Source organism: Tursiops truncatus, chromosome 1 (genome assembly GCF_011762595.2).
Source record: "Tursiops truncatus isolate mTurTru1 chromosome 1, mTurTru1.mat.Y, whole genome shotgun sequence".
In the NCBI taxonomy this organism is placed as follows: Eukaryota; Metazoa; Chordata; class Mammalia; order Artiodactyla; family Delphinidae; genus Tursiops; species Tursiops truncatus.
The window spans coordinates 82,239,780-82,262,507 of record NC_047034.1 but is presented as its reverse complement, the minus strand read 5'-3'; the positions used below and the strand labels follow the sequence as shown (position 1 = coordinate 82,262,507).

At 49.5% G+C, this 22,728-nt stretch overlaps 1 protein-coding gene across 3 annotated transcripts in view; it reads left to right on the top strand.

Annotated features, from left to right (window-relative positions):
• The window catches only part of VANGL1 (VANGL planar cell polarity protein 1), a 49,424-nt gene that overhangs the window by 18,962 nt on the left and 7,734 nt on the right, over window positions 1-22,728 (top strand). For all 3 annotated transcript variants that reach the window (XM_019919930.3, XM_033861344.2, XM_019919931.3), the window contains 3 exons: window positions 2,500-3,107; window positions 20,810-20,943; window positions 22,381-22,513. In XM_019919930.3, the coding sequence (XP_019775489.1) occupies window positions 2,500-3,107; window positions 20,810-20,943; window positions 22,381-22,513 (875 nt within the window). The remainder of the gene's footprint in view (window positions 1-2,499; window positions 3,108-20,809; window positions 20,944-22,380; window positions 22,514-22,728) is intronic.

Here is a 22,728-nt window from a genome sequence, read left to right as displayed (position 1 = left end):
CTTCTAAGAACTTCAGTCTTGGGAAGATTGTTGGACATCTTCATTTTTTAGGCACAGATGTGCACATATTCTTAAAATGGACAGGGGATTTAGTTAGCAACTCTTTGGCAGGAAAAAGGGTGAGTAGCTATATCAGCTACATAACAAAATGACCATAATACTAGTGATCATTATTTCAACACTGCTCATCAACTGAATATCAGGCCCAATACAAAACATGGAATCCAATATTTGCCTTCACGAAGAGTGTTACAAAGTAACTTTACTGATCCGTAAACTCACCTTATGTTAAAGCAAGTTGTCCATCTTCGAATGTGTGGCTGTTTCTTCTCATGCTTATGTTTTTTTCTTTTTCAAAATTGAAGTAAATTCACACAGAGAAATGAACAGATCTTAAGTGTACAGTTTGAAAAGTTGTAATAGCTGAATAAACCCATATAACCCACACTCCTATCAAGATATATTTCTTTCACTCTAGAAAGTTCTCTGATGCTTTCCCAGTCAATCCCTGCCCCCAAACCCCTGCCCTCTAAGGCAAGCCCTGCTTTGATTTCTATCACTGTAGATTAGTTTTGCCTGTTTTAGAATTTAATATAATTGGAATCATATTCTTTTGTTTTGGACTTTTTTTCACTCAGCATGATAACTTTGAGATTCATCCATGTTTTGCTGTGTTTCAGCAATTCATTCTTTTTTATTTTTGCTGAGTAGTGTTCTAGTGTATGAATATACCACAATTTGTTATCCATTCTCCCGGTGGATAGACATTTGGGTTGCATCGTTTTTGGCATGAAAATAAAGATGTTAAGAACATTCTGGTTCAAATCTTTTTGTGGACATATGTTTTCATTTATTTGGGGTAAAAATCTGGGAGTAGAATTGCTGGGCCATACAGTTAAGTGTAAATCTACATTTATATGAAACTACCAGACCAGTTTTCAAGAGTGATTGTACCATTTTAAACTTCTACCAGCAGTGAGAGTAGCGGTTGCTTCTGGCTGTTACCTTAACCAGTAACTTCCCTCATAGTACTTGATACTTGTAACTTTCCGAGTTGAAGACCTATTGTTCGCAGGTCGAGACCTTCCCTGCCGCCACCACTATTTCTTGCCATAGCTTATACATTTCATGAATCCTAATTTTTTTGATTGTTACTAGATTTGAGGTTATCGTTTGGCTGTGAGATCTCTATCTTGCTGATTCAGCTATTAACTTAGATTTTTCTAAATTGGTATCTTACGCATTAATTGCACCCAACTTACCACCGTGGCTGACTGTTTTTTCCGAGTTAAGTCATGTACACAAATTTCTGAGGCAAAAACCTCTTTGGACCCAATGTGGCTTTTCATTGTCTTCTCGGTCTGTTGTTGCTTTGGAACGACATCGTAGTTGCTAGAGAAGTAGAGAAATTGTTTAAAACACTGGCAACCGGATCATGTTAAATGAAGAGACAATCACTCCAAACTACCTCAGACTTTAAAAAGCAAGAGAAAGTGAGACAGTGAAAGTAAGAATGTAAAAGGCACACATTTTAGTAATCTCAGTTTTTTGTTTTTTGGTGATTTTTTTTTTGCGGTACGCGGGCCTCTCACTGTTGTGGCCTCTCCCGTTGCGGAGCACAGGCTCCGGATGCGCAGGCTCAGCGGCCATGGCTCACACGCCCAGCCGCTCCGCGGCATGTGGGATCTTCCCGAACCGGGGCACGAACCCGTGTCCCCTGCATCGGCAGGCGGACTCTCAACCACTGTGCCACCAGGGAAGCCCAATCTCAGTATTTTTATGCTCTTGATGTTTAGTTTGCCATGAGAACATGTGTTTAGGGAGGAATTTTTGAGCTGTCCTGGCCAGAGGTACTTGCATCTGCTTAGCTTGTTCAATGAGAAATGTTGTCAGATTGCTTGATACTTACGGAAAACATCATGGAGTTTTACAAAATGTGCGTACCAACTACAGGTGGCTTTTGATATGTAGGTAGCCATGTAAGTTTCCCTCCTGTGCAAGATCTTCCCTCCTCAGAGCTCCTGGAGGGCGTAGTAATGCTCCCCACTCAGGGGTTGGGCTTTAAAGTAAGCCTTTATCGCCCAGCCATGAATCAAGAAGGAAGTGCAGAGGGTTCTCTCCTTAGGCGGCAGGTGCACTCGCACACGTTAGTCTGACAGCAGGATTTGTCTATCCCTGAGCCTCTCAGGGACGCCAACACAGTGGATGATAATCACTGTTGTAGTCACGAATCACCCAAACACACAAACAGGTCAAATTATGTTTTCTCTGTTTGAAAAGGTAGATATATAATACATTTTGAAAAATGTCAATGAAAATTGTTAAAGTTAAAAAATTCCTCTATTTGAAGAGCTAAGCCTCCATTTCCCAGGAAGCCCACTCATGTGGGTTGGTTGAAGGAGGTGGGCCCTCCCCGTCCCCCGTGCCCCCGCGGGCTTTGTGGCTTTTACACGTGACCTGCCATGTGGCTCTTCATCCTCACTGTTCTCTCCCTGTCAGGATGACAACTGGGGGGAGACCACCACGGCCATCACAGGCACGTCGGAGCACAGCATCTCGCAGGAGGACATCGCCCGCATCAGCAAGGACATGGAGGACAGCGTGGGGCTGGACTGCAGGCGCTACCTGGGCCTCACCATCGCCACGGTGCTCGGACTCCTGGTCTTCCTCACCCCCATCGCCTTCATCCTGCTGCCGCCCATCCTGTGGCGGGAGGAGCTGGAGCCTTGTGGCACCATCTGCGAGGGACTCTTCATCTCCATGGCGTTCAAGCTGCTGATTCTGCTCATCGGGACCTGGGCGCTGTTCTTCCGCAAGCAGAGAGCCGACGTGCCGCGGATCCTCGTGTTCCGTGCGCTCTTGCTGGTCCTCATCTTTCTCTTCGTGGTCTCCTATTGGCTTTTTTACGGGGTCCGCATTTTGGACTCTCGGGACCGAAATTACCAAGGCATCGTGCAATACGCCGTCTCCCTCGTGGACGCCCTCCTCTTCATCCACTACCTGGCCGTTGTCCTGCTGGAGCTCAGACAGCTGCAGCCCATGTTCACGCTGCAGGTGGTCCGCTCCACTGACGGCGAGTCCCGCTTCTACAGCTTTGGACACCTGAGGTGAGGGGGATTGTCTCGGGGCAGAAGGACCCCGGATGTCTTGCTAGAAGACAGCTAGTCTTCAACAAGTGAGGGGTGACGGCAGGTGCCAAGAGCCAGGACCGGGCTCTGAGTCTTTTTTTTCAGGTTTTGGGAGGGGGGTGTGTGTGTGTGTGCGTGTGTGTGTGTGTGTGTGTGTGTGTGTGTCTGTGTGTGTGTGTCTGTGTGTGTGTGTGTCTGTGTGTGGCTGTGTGTCTGTGTGTATGGCAGGGTGGAGGTGGGGTTGTTTGTGTGCATTGACTTTCCTGATGTTTACATGGGGTGGCACAGGTACTGGCTCTCTTCCAGCTTGGAGTTTTGTTGGGCCTATTTCCAAAGTTGTTGGCAGCTCTTAAAAATGATGGAGAAAGGAAGCCTTAGTGACGGCTGCTGACCTTGCCCCGGAAATTGGCCTGTGAACAATAGAGTCATCAGCGGTTCCATTTTGTTCATAATGGTACATCTGGTTTACCCCATTGTCCCAGTGGAATTATTAATCGTTCCTTTTCTCCCCACTCTCAGAAGTGTCCTGGTTTGGGCAATAACTTACATGGTCACCTTAGTGATCCTCCAGGAAAGACTCAAAGTACAGATTTGGAAGAGTTGAGTGTTTTAAAAATGTATGCGCGTGAGAAGAAGTTAGAAATACATTAAGATGTCATATTTTAAATCTGTGCATAAAATCAGTTATTTTGTGGTTAACTAAAAGAGTGATCATCATTATTTATTTTATTTTGTTTTTATTTACCCCGAGGTAAGCACTTTGTATAGATTGTCTTCACAGAACTCTTTGGTGTGGGTACTATTAATCCCTATATTACAGATGAAGAGATGGGGGTTTAGGGAATTTAAGTCATTTATACAAAAGAACATGACTAGCTTTGTTCAGGATCCACTAGATGCCATGAAGCCAGACCTAAGTTAATGCCCCCATTATGGCATCTCTCACTTGGTGTCATTGGCCTATTTTTCTGTGTTTTCTTCCACAAACTGTGGGCTCCCTGAGGACAGGTGCTGTGTCTTACTCTTCTTTGCATCTTCAGTGCCTGGCCTAGAGCATAGCACATGGTTGGCACTCAGATGGTTACCGGATGAGAGAATGACCTGGGATGTGTGACATTGTCCTCTCCTAGGGCTCTCCTCCCTCCTCTGCATCAACATGTATGTCGACGCGTGTAACCTGCTTGGCGTATGGTAAGCACTTTGTTGGTTGTAGCTATTACTGCTGTGATACTGCAAAGCAGCCAGGATGGCAAGGGCACCTTAGTGGGCTGTGTCATATTTTTGGCTGGGGCCCGGGGAGGTGGCCCAACCCCGGTTTGGAGTCAGTGATACTGCCAAACCATCTCGGTGTTGGCACGAATCTTCTTTCGTTCCTCTGGCTCAGATGTACCGCCTGAGGACTGGGTGGTTTAGCATTCAAGGCCTGTGCCACTTTGACCGATCCTTGGAGGGAATCGGCATCTGATTCACAGGCTCTAGGCAGTACAGTCAGATGTATTGAGTCCTTTGCAGAGATGCCAGAGGGGCTGTGAAGGCAGGTAAGTCTCTGCTGCTTATTCATCTCTGGCAGCTTTCTTTCCCCATATTTGACATTGGAGAATGACCAGCAGACTTGTATTAAACGTCTGCTGCGTACAGAGCCCGGACCTGGGGGCTCCAGAGACACAGCATGGCTGCCTCCAAAGCTGTATCCCAGAACTCCTTGCGGGGGGACCATTGCCACACTGTGCAGTGCACAGTTGCAGACACAGGCCTTGGAATGGGCGACGGGAACACAGGAGGACGGGGTGGACTTCAGGCAGTGACAGAGATAAAGCCCGGCCACACATCTATCTCAGGACTGGACAGGTTTTGCTAAAGGTCAGGAGGGTGGAGAGAAATCCAGCTCTGGTCACGGAGAGATGAGTGACATTTGGGACTCAGTAAATGTAAGTAGTTAATACACTGGCCCGTAGCAAGGCCTGCCGTGGTTTTGTGTTTTGGCTCAGCTCTAGTTGTGTGAATCCCACCTGCAGAGGTGGAAAAGGGAAGGGAGTCTTCCCACTTTAGGTAGTCCAGGCAGTGGGGCTGACTCCCTCCGTGGGCTCCCGTGTCCCTCCTCCCTCTAGGACTGCTTGCTCCGCGTGCTGGATCAGGGTGGAGGTGGGGAGGGGACACACAAAACAGCCCCAGGGCAGTGTGCCACGGTATGTTCAGAAAATTGTGGGTCATCCCGGTTCCTCACCATATGGCTGCACCAGCCAGGGGTAGACCTGGGCAGGAGACGCAGGGCCCACAGTGCCGTGTGGCCCAGGGCTTGCCGCGGACCCCTCGGGGTTGTCCTCACCGTGACCAAACAGCTGCGTAGTCCTTAACTTGCTGTCCCTGAAGCCACTCACCCTAGCTCCCCAGGGAGACGAAAGGCGGCCCGGGGGTGGCCCCATCTCTTCCTTCCAGCCCCTCTGCAGGACCATTTGTTTTCCTCCTCTCCTGCCTTCATAAGGCCCCTCTTGCCCCTCACATGGAGACCCTGGTTGTGGGATGGAAAGATGGCCAGGGAAGGAGAGGTGTCTTTACTCCCAGAGCCCTCGGGCAGGGCCAGCCACCCATGCGACAGCCAGGCTGCGAGATCTGGGACAGGCTCGGGATCCACCTCTCCCTGCTGGCCCCCGTAGGCCTGTCGCCCGCCGAGCCTTGGGCTAATTCTGGTCTAAATCCATCGGTGGCTGGAAGAGTCGCTGGATCGGAAATAGAACTTCTAAGCCCTTTTGTAAAATTGGAATAGACACAAAGCAGGTCCCGGGGATCAGAAGAGCAGGTCATCCCCAGACCCTCCCAGAATCAGGCCAGTCTACTCTCCCGTTATGTAAGGCCCTCCCCGGAGCAGCAGCCTACTGGGCTGAGATGCAGAGCGATGGCGAGTTCTTTTGTTGTTTTGTTTTCAAAGGTGATTTTATAAAGTCAACTGAGCTATTTTTGAGAATAGTCAGAAAAATATCTATTCTTTAGTGTCTTAAAATATGTTTTTCCTTAGCTCTCATAAAAGGTACTTGCAGGGACCTTGCTTGTTGGCAGGAATGGGAGTTTGGGCTTATTTGAAAACTTTCAGAAATGTAAAAGGTTCCAGTTGTACAAAGTGAGACCCCAAAGTAGATTAAGATACATCCTAACCTTTGCCCAGTGCCGTAGGGATTACCAGGGCTCTTAGGGATGTCTCCCTTTCCCCTCCTCGCTGCTGTCAGGGGTGGGGGCAGGTGCTGTAGTGGTGTCGCCCCTTTACCATTGAGGGCCCCGAGCCATAGGTTCAGGGACCTGCTTGAGACCGCAAGGAACCAGCGCCTTCCTGTGCATCACACTCCGTCCCTGTGTTCTCCGCAGCATCCTGGGGTCTCGGCACATTGGGTTCGTAATTCTCCACACATACCTCACGTGTCACTTTTCTTGGCCAAGTTCTCGCAATGAGTTGTTAACTTTTCCAGGATTTCACCAAGCACTAGGTTTTGATCTGATTGTATCTGGGGAGAAACCCAGAAGAAAAAAGAGACTTAAAATGACATTTAATGATCCTCATTAATAATTTCTCAGTTTTGAAATCTTTAAAGGTAAATCCTGTAAATATTGGAGCATAGCAGCCAGTGTAATTGACTGACTGAATCCAAGATGCAGAACAAAGCAACAACAATGGAAACCTTACCAGTTAACGCTGACATAGACCTTAACGTGTGCCAGGCACCTTCTAAGCTCTTAATATGTAACTCATTGAATCATCACAGCAATCCTGTGAGGTAGGCACTGTTACCTTCATTTTCAGGTGAGGAAACTGAGACTTGGAGGAGTTATGTAGGTTGTCTATGGCCACACAGTTTGTAATTGTGGGAGCCAGGATCTGAGCCCAGGCTGGTTCCAGAATGATCTTAACCGTTTCACCATGGTGCCCCTGAACAGATGTGTTCATGTTCATGTCACTGCTTTTAAGAACGCATGAGTGGACTTGTAAGCAATTTTTGAGCGCTTACCATGAACCAGGCTGTGTGCTAGATATTTTTGTACACTTTATTCTATCTTATTTAAATCATAGCTTCAGGGCTGGAAAGGAGTGTGTGAAGAGGATTTTCAGAGATGGCTGGCTCCCACTCTACGGTCGTTCCTTAGCTCCATTGGCTCTTTTATTCAGTCGCTCAGCAAACAAAGCCTGTGCCTTATAACCACAGTAGTAAGTAGGTTTGAGCCTTTGTCTGGTCAAACTTTTTTTTTCTTAATTTATTTTTGGCTGCGTTGGGTCTTCATTGCTGCACGCAGGCTTTCTCTAGTTGCGGCGAGCGGGGGCTAGTCTTTGTTGCGGTGCAGGGGCTTCCTGTTGCAGTGGCTTCTCTTGTGGAGCACGGACTCTAGGCACACAGGCTTCAGTAGTTGTGGCTCGCGGGCTCTAGAGCGCAGGCTCAGTAGTTGTGGCGCATGGGCTGAGTTGCTCTGTGGCATGTGGGATCTTCCCATACCAGGGCTTGAACCCGTGTCCCCTGCATTGGCAGGCGGATTCTTAACCACTGTGCCACCAGGGAAGTCCCCTGGTCAAACATTTTTAACTTTCTGTTTGTCACATGTCCTGAAGAATAGTGGTCCCCAACCTTTTTGGCACCAGGGACCAGTTTCATGGAAGACAATTTTTCCACGGATGTGAGCGGTGGTGGGGGCGGGGGTCAGGAGGTAATGCGAACAATGGGGAGCGATGGGGAGCGGCAGATGAAGCTTTGCTCGTTCGTCCGCTGCTCACCTCCTGCTGTGTGGCCCGGTTCCTAACAGGCCAAGGACCGCTACTGGTCCGTGGCCTGGGGGTTGGGGGCCCCTGCCAAAGAAGACCTCTTTTAACTATGGCTGTTAAAACCACCCCAAAACTTAGTAGTCAGGGCAACATTATTATCATTTCTCATAGTTCTGTGGGCTGGGCTCAGCTGGGAGGTTCTTTGGCTGGTCTGGCCAGTGGTCCCTGTGCAGTCATGTGAATCCACTGGGATTTCGCTGCTTTCTTGTCCAAGGTATTCTGTGGTTCTCTCCTTCCCCAGAGGGCCTTCCCTCTGGGCGAGTAGTGTCTTCATTAGTGTAGCTAGACAACTTCTCAGGGCTCCTAAGAACACACAAGCAGAGCTCTCTAAGCTCTCTTTTAAGGCTTAGGCCTGGAACTCGCCCAGTACTACTTGCACTGCATCCTCTTCTTAGAGCAAGTCAGAGCCCCAGCCCAGATTTAAGGGGCAAAGACTGCACCAGTTGGGGGATATTGGAAGCATTGGTTCATTGGGGTTCACTGTGTGGCAGGCTCCCACAACAACCTCAGGCCCTCATTCTCAGAGCCTGCATATTCTTATAGTTCTAAAAAATTTAATTATTGACTTTGAGATCTCCAAGAGTCCAGAAGTAACATATTTCAAGTCAGGGAAAGAGCTGCTATAAGGAGGTACATGAACATCAATGAAGGGTGATAGCTGGTAGTCATCAGCAAGGACACAAACCACAAAAGCAGATTTAACTCTCCTCTCAGTCCTCTGGGAAACTTGTCTATTCACAGTGACCTATTCTGTAAGATATTCATATTGCCGAAGCTCCGCTGTACCTAAGTCAGCCAGCAGGTTTTTTAACTCAATGCTTCATTCATTGAGACTAAAAGTATCTTACAAATTGGCATTGACTGTGGACCATTTAATCAAAGTTCTGATTACTGATCACAGAACCACCCATGCTTTAGAAGAAATGATTCTTGGATTGCTTTTCAAACAGTGGAAATTTATGATCATATATGATTGTAGCATTGTGTTGAAAAGGAACTAATACAGACTGAATGTGTTCCTTGAAAAATTCATAGCTAGAAATGAGGAAACAAGGAACATGTTATTAGATGATGGAGAAAAGGTGACCTTTGTAATAAAATGGCAAAGAACTTGGTGGGATTATGTTTTGCAGGAAGGACATGAATTTTGGGGAAACCAGAGGTGGAATGTGACCCCCAAATTCATTGGTTGAAGCTCTAAACCCCAGTGTGGCGATGTTTGGATATAGGACCTCTAAAGAAGTAATTAAGGTTAAGGGAGTTCATAGATCTTCTAAAATTAGTGGCCTTGGAAGGAGAGACACCAGAGAGCTTGCCTGCACGCTCTCTCCCCTGGTGCACATGCACTGGGGAAATACCATGTGAGGGCACAGTGAGAAGGCAGCCGTCTGCAAGCCAGGGAGAGAGTCCTCAGCAGAAACTGAGTTGGCCAGACCTTGAGCTTGGACTTCTAGGCTCCAGAACTGTAGGAAAAGTCGCTTCTGTTGTTAAAACCACTCAGTCTCTGGTATTTTGTTATGGCAGCCCGAGCTAAGACAGGAACGTTAGGCACCCTGGTGACCTTTGACCCTGAAGCCCCAGGAAACCACGGATCAATGAGCGGAGCTTAACCCCATGAAACAGAGCTCCTATTGTCCTGTCTCCAGGTCTGGCCAGCACCTTCCCAGCTTGAGTGGGGGCCTTGTTTCTCTCAATGGCACTTTGGTTTCCTAGTTAGAAGTGAGAAAAGGAGAGTCTCCTGGGGAGGTTAAGGTTACTCCAGTAACGCCAGGATATATCCAGCTCCACTGGAAATCTTGCGTCTGTGATTCTGGGTCAAATGATATCAAAGCTGGTGATTACCCCACTGATCAGGCTTGGCTGACACGCTGGGCTGTGGGCCCCTCCCTCCCACGTTCAAGACCGGCACCAACTGTCGCGGGAGGGCCTGGCTCCATCGCCTGCGAAGTGAGGGCGTGTTTTAAAATGACCGCCAAAGGTCTCGGTTCATGTTTTTTATGATCGTGGTTTCCCATGCAGTCTCAGCTTTGGAAATGTGCCTTCTTGCGTAGCTGCTTTTCAGTAAAGATATTAGCAGTCCCCACCCCCACTCCCTAAGGAAACAAAGGATGAAAATGAGTAAGAGCTAAAGAGGAGCGTGTGCAGAGTTTTGCTCAGGCTCTGCTCTCCTGTGGGAGAATTTCGAAGGCGGGCTCAGAGCTGCCGTTTGTGGTTTGGCCCCGTGGTCCCTGTTAAAAGTGGCTTTAATGAGAGTGGAAGGTGCCGGACACTGCGGGCCTGTGTTTGCTCAGCTGCCTACTGGCAGCAGCCACAGCTGGGAAGGCTGCCCTCGCACGGCGTCTGCCCACAGATCCTCTCTCCGAGGCGGCGGAGAGTACGGGACGGAGCCCTGGACGTGAACCTGGTTTCCATGGTGCCGTCCCCACACCCCCGCCCCTGGCGGCGGGCGGGTGGTGGATCCGCAAAGGAGTGGTGTGTGGTCTGTTTTCCCAAGGACTCGCCCCTCAGCCTGCCTGGCTTTCTGCACGCTCCCGCACGGATTGATGGGTGTGATTTGGTTCAGTGTGTGTGGTACACTAACACTCAAGAGGGCAAGTGAACAGGGTCCCCTTTCCCTGTCCTGCCCCGTATTGGCCTCACTTGGTCTCTGTGAGCAGAGATCCGTTGGCCAGACTGGTTGCCCTTGGCCTCCAGACCTTTCCGTTTGGCTGCCTGCGGTTCCTCCCAGGGCCAGAGGTACCCGTGTCAAGAGGATGTGAGGCTGGATAAGAGCAGGCCAGCCGAGCATCTCGGGTGGGTCTGGGGCTGCTCTTGGTCCTGATCTAAATCTGCTTTTCAAGGCACCCAGAGCAGGTGGTCGTCTCTGATGTTCATCTGGTGTGATTTAGTTCAGTGATTTAAAGCTTGGAAGGCCGATTTCCCATTGCAGGCATGGCAGGTGCAGCCCAGGTTGGATCCTGTGGGAGGGGCCCGTGCCCTGGCCTGGAAGTGGGCTGCGAGCTCTCTGGGCAGATGTGGCCGTAGCCAAACCTGCCACTTGAGGGGAAGCACATCTCGTAGGTCCCCCCAGTGCAAGGGGTCTGCCAGCTATGACTGGATCATCCCCTAGGTGGGGGCTTTCTCATCAGTGTCGTCAGCACGCTCAGGACCACCCAGTGGTCTCTCCGTGTCGCAGCCTAGAGGAATGACACACCTCTCGTTGTTCAGTTGCTGCGACCAGGAGGACCAGGGCGTTGCATGTAGCTGCTGGCCACTTCTGTGCTCACAGACTCCTGGTGCTGGCAACGTGGTCTCCTCCCAGTGTGACTTTGCTTGTTTTATTAGAGAGGGTGTTTCCCAGGTTACACTTTCTTAGCAGGAACTTAAAGCGGGACAGCAAAGGGCTTGGCGAAGTGCCCTGTGTGCCCCGCCAGACAGCACATTTCACCTCCTTCCCCCGTAGGACTATGCGGCTTCTGGTCTCAGTTTGCTATCTTTCAATGGGGATCCCCTGCAGCGCTTGTCTGCAGCGGGTGTTCAAAGCCTCGTCCAGGGAGACCTGCCAGTTTTCGAATCTCGATTCAGAGAACTTGTTCGCTGAAGCTGAGGAGCCGGCACGCCTGGGTCCCTGGAGAATCCATGTGGCCTGGAGAAGGGCCTCCCCAGCAGGACAGGGACGCTGGCCACTGTCCCCTCTCAGGATGGGCGTCGCATCTCAAGATCTCAGGCAGCCACGTGTGTCCCCCGCACCCCTGGTCTGTCAGGAGAAGGTCCCAGAACACCCTGCCTTCCTCCCAGATCTTCCTGCATCCTAACCAGACCTGTCAGTAAACAGGAGCCGATTCCAGTTTTTGCCACTCCCTGTCCTCAGGTTCCCAGGTGATCACTGCCTGTTATCTGTGCAGGACTTGTGTAAGCTACTGCCCCCAGTGCAGCTGTGAGACAAACATTTTGATTGAAGGACAGGAGGGCCAGGAGGTACGAACACTCGTGTGTCCGGTTCTCAGCAGAGGAGATGGCAGCAACGTTCAGGGGCTAATGATATGTGCGTCTCTGGGACTCACACGCATGTTACTGCAAATGCTCCTGACTCTCGGTCACAAAGTCAGTTTATCTCCAAGTCCAGGGAGCAGTGAAGCCCACACATTCAGGAAGATGTAACCCTTGTTGACTCTCCTGGGGAGAAGTAGCAGTCCGGTGAAACCTAGGGCATCGAGCTCTCTCCCAGGGTGGGAATTTTCCCAAGAAGCTGAGTCAACTTTCATTTTGGATCCTGCATTTTCAAGTTGTGTCAAAGACCTGGGTTCCAGCCTAAAATTCACCTACTGGGTAGGCATGCCTTAAAGAGCAAGAGATGCGGTGGCCGTGGTACCCCGGCTCCTTTACGGCCGTTGTCCTCTGGGTCTTCTCAGCTGGCTCACCCTCTCTGCTACCCCCCATGCCCCCACCGACCTTTCCCTCCCTCGTCCTCTCTCCTCACCCTCTCCCCTTTGCCATTCATGCAGTGCCTCGGCCACCTAACCTTAGCTCAGCCTTGCCCTCTACCTGCCTCCATCCTGCTTTCCCTAAATACAAGTGTATTCTCTTCCTGCAGCTGCTGGCAAAGGACCACAAACTGAGTGACTTGAACCAATTTTCTGAGTTTTGAAGGTTAGAAGTCTGAAATCTAGGGCTTCCCTGGTGGCGCAGTGGTTGAGAGTCCGCCTGCTGATGCAGGAGGACATGGGTTCGTGCCCTGGTCCGGGAAGATCCCACATGCCGCGGAGCGGCTGGGCCCGTGAGCCATGGCCGCTGAGCCTGCGTGTCCGGAGCCTGTGCTCCACAACGGGAGAGGCTGCAACAGCGAGAGGCCCGCGTACCGCAAAGAAGTCTGAAATCTAGGTGTTGGTAGGGCCGTGTTCCCTCTGCACCAGGGAAGAGCCCTCCCTGGCTCCTCCTTGCTTCTGGCCACTGCCTGCAATCCTTGGGGCTCCTTGGCTTGTAGCTACATCCCTCCAGTCTCAGCTCCGTCATCACACGGCCTTCTCTGTGTGTCCTATTTTCTTCTTATATAGACACCAGTATGACCTTATCTTATTAACTAATTGTAATTACATCTGCAAAGACCAATAAGGTCACATTCTGAGTTTCTGGGTAGATGCGGATTTTGGGGAGATGCTCTTCAACCCACCCCATCAGGGTTCTCAGAGCTGTCCTAGGACTCAGCACTGTGACCCCATTGCTCTTGTTGTAACCATTTAGGTGGATTGTTGAACACCAGCCTGTGTCTGCCTACGTTGCTTCCTCTGCCTGGAATTGGCTTTATAGGCTGTCGTCCACATGGTGTGACCATCATTCCATCTTTTGAGACTCAGCTTTGCCTCCTCTTTGGGTGTTCCCCACCCCCACTCACATGCTCTGTCTTGGCCCCCAGGTCACTCAGCTGTACTTCCCTGTTTGGGTGGTTGTCACCGACGGGAGTCTGAGCCCCTTGAGGTGTCGTTCACATCCATCCCAACACTTGGGACTTAGCAGGACTTAGCAGATGCTCCTAATTCCTACTTGCCTTTGGATGGAGTGGTCAAGGCTGGTCATTAGAATCTTTCTGAATGTTGGCATCCTTAGTTGACTGGCAGGATAATGAACACTAACCCTGAAGGGGGGCCTTTGCAGATTTCATTCTGTGACCAGCACACAGTCTCTCCAGAGCTTTCCTGTCAGCACATACCCAGGCAGTCAGAATAAAGGCAGCTAGCTAGTGTTTCTGTGGGGCTTGGGTATGTAGGAAATGCTCGCTCATTTTTCACACAGTGGGAAAGCTGTTTTTGTTGACAGAGCTCAAGGGCTCAATTAACATTTGAAAAGAAGTGGCTAAAACCTGAACATGGCTTCCCCACCTGGCCCTATCTCACCTTTTCTCCCTGCTCTGGGAGAACTTAAAGCTGCGGAGTGTGAGGCCTCTGACTGGGTGAGCTCCTACAGCCTTAATATTTCTGATTTTAATAGCATGTGCTAGTTTAATTGCAGAAGCCACAATCAGATCCGAGGAAAGTGAATGAATAGGAAATAAACAACTCTGTATGGGGGGAAGGGGTGGTGTGCACATACTTTTTTAGGCCTCGGGGCCCTTATCTGCAAAATAGGAAGGTTAAAAGGGAGGAGGTTTATGTCCACAGTTGTTTTCTTCAAGTATATGATGGGCTTTCACAAGAAAGAGGGGCTTGGTGCGGAAGGAAGCTGTGGGTGGACCAATGGGTAGAACTTAAAATAAGGTCATTTCAGTACAAAGTGAGAGCATATTTTCTTTTCAAGCAGAGGCTGAATGATTTCTGGGGTGTTTTAAAGAGTTGGTGCTTGGATTGCAAGTTGGGACTAGATGGACTCTGATTTCTTCTTGAGTCTATGCTTGGGAGAACACTAAAACTCTCTTCATTTCAAGAATTTTCTGATTTAATATAAGTGAAGGGACTTCCCTGGTGGCACAGTGGTTAAGAATCCGCGTGCCGATGCAGGGGACTCGGGTTCGAGCCCTGGTCCGGGAAGATCCCACATGCCGCGGGGCAGCCAAGCCCGTGCGCCACAACTACTGAGCCTGCGCTGTAGAGCCTGCAAGCCACAACTGCTGAGCCTGTGTGCCACAACTACTGAAGCCTGCACGCCTAGAGCCCATGCTCTGCAACAAGAGAAGCCACCCAGTGAGGAGCCTGCACATCGCAACGAAGAGTAGCCCCTGCTTGCCGCAACCAGAGAAGAGCCCGTGCGCAGCAACGAAGACCCAACGCAGCCAAAAATAAAATAAATTAATTAAAATATATATATATATATATAAGTGGAGATTGGGTCATGCTTTTATGTTCAGGAACTGTGTGAATATCTTAGCCAGCAACCAACCCCATCCCTTGCTACAAAATGCTCAGACTCGTTAGTAATGTGATACTATTTTATATTTGTATAATCCTGTAAGTTTATAAATGTTTTCACTGGCAGTATTTCATTTGCTCTTCTCGACAACCAAATGCAGTAATTGGTATTCCCTCTCTATCATCAACCAAGAGACAGGGCCCAGAAAGGGGAAGTAACTTACATGGTTTACAGAGTAGCAGGAATCCAGGCCTTATGACTCCAAGGCAGTGCTTTTTCTACTTTTTGTACCACAGATGCCTCTAGGTAGCTACAGGTTTGATTTTTCAGGAGGCTGAGAGTTGGCAGCAAATACTGCATAAAAACAGAGAGTAGCATGACTTTATGGTCTAAGTCCCTAAGGAAAGCAATGATCCTGGCTCATTTCCTGTAGTTCCCTCGTGGTAGCCCTTGGTGGGGAGGGCAGTACAGGTACACATAGGGGACAGATTGGCCTCCCCAACAAACACAGATGCGTAAGCTCACGGTGCTGCCATTCATAAGCCATTTGCTTTGGGTCAGGCACTTTAAAATATATTACCTCATTTAATCTTTAACAAAAACCTAAACCAGGCAGGCAGCTTCTCCTTGGGAAATAGGAAAGTGGAGGGTGGACTCCTGAGTCTCCAGTATTTTTCCTGGCCTCAGTGCCAACTGTTGAAGTCTCAGAACGTCATTGAATTTGGAATTGTCCCCATTAACATTTAAGCTCATGAGACAACTACCACGGGTGACTCCAGACCTCAGCCCAAACCTGTATATTTGGGTCTTGCAGTCTGTCACTAGATTTTCTGACCAGCTACGTGCACCGGGCTGGCCCAAGTCACTTCATTAACCTTTTAGTAATACATTTATACAGTTGACTCTTTTGAAGCCCACTTACCGTGTTATAGCAGGGTTTTCTGCGTTGTTATATTCTCATCTTACAGATGAAGAATCTGAGCTTTGGAGAAATGAGTTAACTCATTCAAGGTCAGAGAATAAATGGAAGAGTCAAGGGTCATGCTCTCTGAGCCCTGAGCCTGCACCATTTACAGTGTGTATCCTAAACCCACAGTCAGAGAGAGTGGAGAGGCTGTGGGGGTCCAGATACGTAGGGCATTAGTTTGGTTTTGTTTTTCAGAATTTATTTTTCAAAGACATGTCTTTCAGAGTTTTATGAACTAAAATTTGAACTGTGTTCAGAGGTGCTTCTCTCCAAATGTGTTTTAGAAATGTAACACGAGGGTGAGCCCATGGCAGTTTTGCATGACAGTTGTCACTGACCCTGGAAGATGTTTTGTAGCTGATTAGACGTAGCATTTCACATTGCACCCTCTTTGTCCTGAAAAGAAAATAGACCAGTAAGGCAACATGATCAAGGGTGAGTTTCAGATTCAGCAGTGGCTGTTGAATTCCCTCAGACATTTGTGCTGATCCGTTGCTGCCCTGTCTCATCCACGAGCTCAAGTTTGGACCAAGTAGAGTTGAGGGGGTTACTTTCCCACTGGGAACAGCATCAACTTCTTCTGGTCCTGATCGTGGCTAGTCCATCATCCATGTTGTCCTTTTCTAGGCGTATCTGGGATTCCTATACTTGTGTTTTTATGTGCAGGTCTCAAGGGAATTTCTGTTATGAGCTATGCGTATCCGTGCGCTGTTTTCCACAAATATATGTGGTCTGTGAAAAGGGCTATTTCCCTGGGAGGGTGTAATTATTGAGCTCAGAGTTCCGTATCTTGGGAAAGTGCTCCTCGCATGGGTTTTTGGTGTGGCCATGTCCACAATCGGTCTGGACATCAGGCTCCGCCTGCCTGTATACGGGGTTTCTGCGTGAGGATCGTTTAGTCAGGTTACTGTCTTTTGTCTATGACTGTGGTAGTCATAAGAGAGGCAGCAACTGTCTCACCAGCTCAGTTTTTCTTGCCTCCCTCCTTCCCCAGAGGCAGTCTGGTCCGGAGACTGGGGCTAGTTGAAGGGTTTGCTTTTGTTCATCTCTGAGGCCCCTCTGCCTCTGAAACTCCATGGTTTTAGGAAATACATGCTCAGAACTGATCCTATACCTGTGACAATTACTAGGGTTTCCTAAATGTGCAGGTTGAGCCAACGAGTACCGTGCACCGTGGGAAGCCACCGCAGGTGTCCCCGTGCGTGGGGGACTTTCCCGGGGCTTGTTAGAGAGCGAGCCTCGCCCGTGTGACTCCCCTGACAGGTCAGTGGGGACCGGAGGGTTGGAAAAGGCTTCCTGAAAGAAATCAGCCCTGCTTTGGCCCTGTGAGATGCCGTATTTGGAAGATGCCAAGGAGCAGAGGCAGGGGGCTTCTGAACCCCAACACTGGCTGAGGACAGGGGTGCTCCTGCGTCCTGGCATTGTGGAGGCATAACTTAGGCGGATGCTAGGGTGCCCTGCAGGGTGGGGTCCCCTCAGTAGATGCCAAATGATATAGTAGTTGTAGATTTCTTTTATCCTGAAGTTATCTAACAAACTCAGCCAGTCCAGAGCATGAATCAGGAGCCAGAATGGAAATGAGAAAGCCCTTAGACTTGGGATTGAAATCGACATCGGACTGCCGTACTGGAGCGGATATCACTTAGCCCGAGCAGAGCGCCTCACTCCGGTGCCGCAAAGCCCATTTTCTCTATTTATACCAAGGTTGAAGATGTACAAGAACAGAGGATCATTGCCTGAGGCAGCGAGGTTGACAGCAGCTAGGGATGACTTCGGTAGGCAGTAGTGAGAGAGAACATGGTGAAGAATGAGAGACAACGGCTGTGAGTACTCAAGGTGACTGCAGCATGGGCACCAGGAGGAAGCCCGGCCGCCTAAGGGCTCTGACACCCCCTCTGGTGCATACGAAGCACAGCGCAGTACCTGATTGGGGCTGGTGATCACCCTGACTCACCAACAAGACTTATGTCATATATCACAGTCTGCTCTCTTCAGAAAGGTGAAGAGGGGCTTCCCTGGTGGCGCAGTGGTTGAGAGTCCGCCTGCCGATGCAGGGGACACGGGTTCGTGCCCCGGTCCGGGAGGATCCCACAGGCCCGTGAGCCATGGCCGCTGAGCCTGCGCGTCCGGAGCCTGTGCTCCGCAACGGGAGAGGCCACAACAGTGAGAGGCCCGCATACCACCAAAAAAAAAAAAGGTGAAGAAAGGCAGATTGGATTTTAATCCAAATCTCAACTTTTTTTTTTCAGCTCCTGTGTTAGCTTGTCAGCCTGTGGAGGCGGGCAGGTCCACAGCTGATTCTGGGGCTTTCTGGTGCCTCTCTGTTGAGACGGGGCTGAAGGAAGAAAACATCACCCGAGCCCTGCCCCTTGTTTGGTTTTCTGAGCAAAGGCTCCCGAGCCTGGGGAGGCTCCTGTCCAGTCCTTGAGCTCTCCCCAGGCCGCCCAGGGCTCTGGCGTCATGCTGACCGTGGACTTGCCCAGTTTGGAGAGCAAGGCTCCTGCCAGAGCTGGGTGTGGACAGACACCCCTTCTCTGGGCAGCATGGTGGCTTTGGGGGTAGAGAGGTTGGGAAACAGGGCCGCCAGGCTCCGGTCCAGCCGTTCCCTCTCTGCCTTGCAGGCCCCGGCCGAGGTAGTGTGGTGCCCTGGGCCCCTCCTTGCGGGCTGGCTGAACAGAAAAGCCAAACCCCACAACCACAAGAGGGTTTGCTTTGAAGATGGGCCTGAGCATAACCTCTGAGTTGCCTTTTTAAGTTTTAAATCTTGATCAGGGAAATACTTCTCTGCTGGAATCCAGGCCCCTTGAGATGTGTCCATGTCAGCACAGGAGCCTGGGATGAAGTAGCCTGCGTGCGGCAAGTCTGTGCACATGAACAGACCTCCTTCTGTGTAGAGGGGCTTCTCATCTCCAAGAAGCCCAGAGACTTTGGAAAAGCAGTGCCTGGGCAGGTGCGTGGAGGTGCGTAGGAGGGAGTGTTCGTGTGTGATCAGCGAGCAGGCAGAGGCCGCCCTCAGCCTCAGGATGGAGCAGGAGGTGGAGAAGCAGCACGTGCCCCGCCCGTGGGAGAATGTTACGGACACAGGGACAGAGCCAAGGCTGGCCATGCTGAGCCGGGGATCCGCCGGGCAGGGTGTCTGTGGAAGCCAAGAGGACTTCTGCACAAAGATCTGTGACACACAGACCTCAACTCAAGGGCCACTTCACTTCCTCAGGAAGCTGCTCTTATGCCTACCCAAGTCCTAGATGCTTAGAAGCCCCCCTCTGCGCTTCCTCAGCCCCTGTGTATTCCAGTTCGTGGTCACAGAGCTTCTGTTCCACATAACGCCGGCAAGGAGAAGCTCCTCCCACCCTATCTTTGCATTCCCAGAGCTTGGCTGACATAGGTTCTTAAATATGAGAGTGGTGAGTGGGCGACTGGAAGACTAAATGACTAGGGCTTTTGAATGTGAATTTGCTCTTAGGAATCTTATACTTCTGTTATTGGAAGTTGGTCTTCCCAGATTTCCCCAGCCCCGCATGAGTGTGCATATCTAGGTTGATACTAAGCCCCAACTGAATGCGGATCACGGATCGAGGCACTGCGGGGATATGAGTAAGAAAGCATTGCCATGACTCTGCTCTCAAGGAGATGAGCTGATTGACTTCTAGATTGTTTTTCGACTCCATGTTAAACTCTGGGGGCACAGCTGCAAGGGGAGCTGAGGACTGGGTTGGCAGAGTGTCAAGCTGATGGGTTAGGGGCTGTCTTGTCTTGGTGTGAAGAACCCTGAGCCACTCGGAGAGCTGTAGAAGGCAGTGTGGTCATCCAGGAATCGAAGGCAGCCCTATCCTGGTGCCCAGGCTATTGTAAATAATCCTTATAAGCTCACCTACTTAGCAGGAAACAGGAAGAAAACTATAAAGGGCAAGATACAAATAACTATGTGGAGTTTAGCCCACTGGTGGTTGGTAAACATCTTAGAGACCTGGAGAGGTCGGTGCATACGTACACTGTCCTACAGTGGCCACATATCTGGGAGGAGGAACAGATTGGAGTTCCAGCTCTTCCAAATATGGCATTTGGTAGATGTGTCCTGTTTGCAGGTCATAGATTTTTCAGCCTTGGTTTTCTTCCCTTGAACGATTGTGAGGGTCAGATGAGATGAGGTATGTAAAATCCCTGGCTGTGTTATGACAGGTCACTCTTTGAAGTGGTGAGTGTCCCGTATCTGTGCCCAAGAGCATGTTCTTTTGCGACCAATACTGAGTATGGGTGCCCCCTTCACCCACCCTGCTACCTCTTCTCTGCTCCTCTGCTGCTCTCAGAGGGGCCAAGCTGGTGACAGGTTAAAGATCGTAGGACACTGGCAAGTGGAGTCCTCTTCACACACCCCTGCGGAGGACTGGAAACAGCAACCCACGGAGCAGGAGGCCTTGTAGACCGAGAAAGAGTGAGGTCTCAGCTGAGGCCTCAGGGGGCTCAGGGAAAAGGATCTTGTTTCCTCTGAAAGAGGGAGCTCTCGCTGGCCTGGGATGGATGGGATGAAGAGTAGGAATCAGGATTAACTAGTGTTTGCAGCCAGTATTTTTCCAGTGCGCTTTGCCCCATGTGGGTGTTGTTTTGACCTACAGAAAACTGAAAACCCTACATTCCTTCCATCAGGGGCAATGAGGTGTAGGTAGAAACGCTGCTCTAGGACCTGACAAACCTGAATCTACACTTCGTTGTTTCACTCAGTAGCTCTGCAGCCATCTGTTAGTCCTTGACCTTTTTGGGGTCCTCAATTTGCTCTTCCGTAAACTGAGAAAACGAGGAATGTTCTGTGTAGCCTAAGCAAATCTAAATTAGAAGGTATAACATTCCTTTCTCGCATATTGGCTAGATGGGATGTGGCTAATGATGTAGCCTGGGAGAAGGCACAGAAGCCACTGAACGATGGGACCTGAGTTTCATCTTTAAATTCTTGTTCTGGAGACAAAAGATGTGGTGAAACCCAGGAGCCTTCTATGTGCGGTTATCCTTGGTGACCCGTTATTTTACTTGACTCCAAAAGAGGATTTTTTTCACATAGAACCTGCTTGGAAAAACTGCATTAATTTTGCCTTCTTTTCTCAGTATCCAGCGAGCAGCATTGGTGGTTCTGGAAAATTACTATAAAGATTTCACCATCTATAACCCCAACCTCCTAACAGCCTCCAAATTCCGAGCAGCCAAGCACATGGCCGGGCTGAAAGTCTACAACGTAGATGGTACGTGCCTTGAAGTGGTGTCTCTGGTGGGTGCAGGGAGCAGTTGGCCAACCCAGTACTTAGATTAAACTGTATGTTCCATTTGGTTCTGCCCCTCTCAGGGTCTGCCTTTATGGTACATTCTCATTTCAGAACAATTTTTCCTTTTTTCTTTTGTCTTTTCTTCCTTTCTTTCCTTTCCTTTTTTTTTTTTTCCTGACAAAGGTATTTTTAGAGAAATGTTGATTGATCGTCTGCATATGTGGGAAACTCATTCATTTGAGGATTTTATGAAAACTACATGAAACAGGAGTGATGTGGGTTTCCTGCCTCCCGTTGTGAACATCTTACATTGAAAGCTCATAGGAAAAGGCTGCTTTTCAAAATTTGGATAAATTACCGAAGATTCAGCTACCCCAATCCATTAAGTCTATAATTCAGGCCTCTGGTGAGATTCTTACAGGCATTTGTCAGTCCTGGCTGAGAACCAGTGTTGAGTGGGTGGCTGGAGGCCGGAGGCCAGGCTGGGGACATCAGAGCTGTGTTTCAGGCTATCAGATGGTTAAGTGCGAGAAACAGGACACGGTGTCATTTCTTGCCAGGTACCTTGGGTCAGGGCAAGAGCTTTGCAAAGCCTAGAAGAGGATCATATTGTTAACAAGTCGAGTGATTTATAGGCGGTGTCAGTTTTAGTGACAATATCCTCCCCCTTTTTTTGTTTTTGGCTCTATGAGATGTGCAGTCGCTTGTGACTCCTAAAGGGTTGGTAAATTTCACAAACCTAGTGCAGAATCCCACTAGCAAGCCAGGCCATTAAGTAGATGCTACGTAAGAAAGCGTACAGTCCGCCTCGTCCTTCTAAAAAGTTAAGGCAGTCATGGTCAGGGGAACGAGACCAGGAGTTCTAGGTATGTATTAATAAACATGACATTTTGCAAGACCCCAAGCATGGGTATTTTCTGTAAAAGTTGTGGCTACCGTGACGCTCCAGCACGTGTGTGGTTAATGTCTCCGTGGCCATTGACTCTCTTTTTCCTCTGTCCCGTTCCCCCCATCCCTCTCATTCTCTCCCATTGTCTTGTCGCTGAAATGAATGTTCCAGCTGCCCTTATGGCCAAAATGGAACTTTATGTAACAGATGGTAAGTAACATCTTCAGCACAGTCTGTGCTATTTTTGGCCAGCATTTTAATTGTCAAGCATTCTTCATCTCCTTCGGAGTTCTTTTTCCATTTCCACTCATCAAGTTGGGGTTTTGGGAGATTTCCCTCTTCTTGTGAGCATTTTGAACGCAGAGCAGGGGTCCTGTTCACCCTTCTGGGAAGTTACTTTTGGGATTTGTGTATGTGCTTCACAGGGGATGGGCAGACGGTACTGACAGACTGTGGACTAGTTTTCTGCTGTTTCGCAGCCCTAAGGCATTAAAACTGTCCTTCCTCCATCGTCCTTTCCCCCAAAGGCCCCAGTAATAACGCCACTGGTCAGTCCCGGGCAATGATCGCCGCAGCTGCTCGGCGCAGGGACTCGAGCCACAACGAGTTGTATTATGAGGAGGCGGAACATGAACGGCGGGTGAAGAAGCGGAGAGCAAGGTACACTGCCCACCCCCCAACACTAGCATGCCTGTAACACACTTTTCTTTTGAATGGCATACTAACACTCTTTTTCAAAAATTTATTTTATCGAAGTGTAGTCGATTTACAATGTGTTCATTTCTACTATACAGCAAAGTGACTCAGTTATACATATACATACATTCTTTTTCGTATTATTTTCCATTATGGTTTATTACAGGATATTGAATACA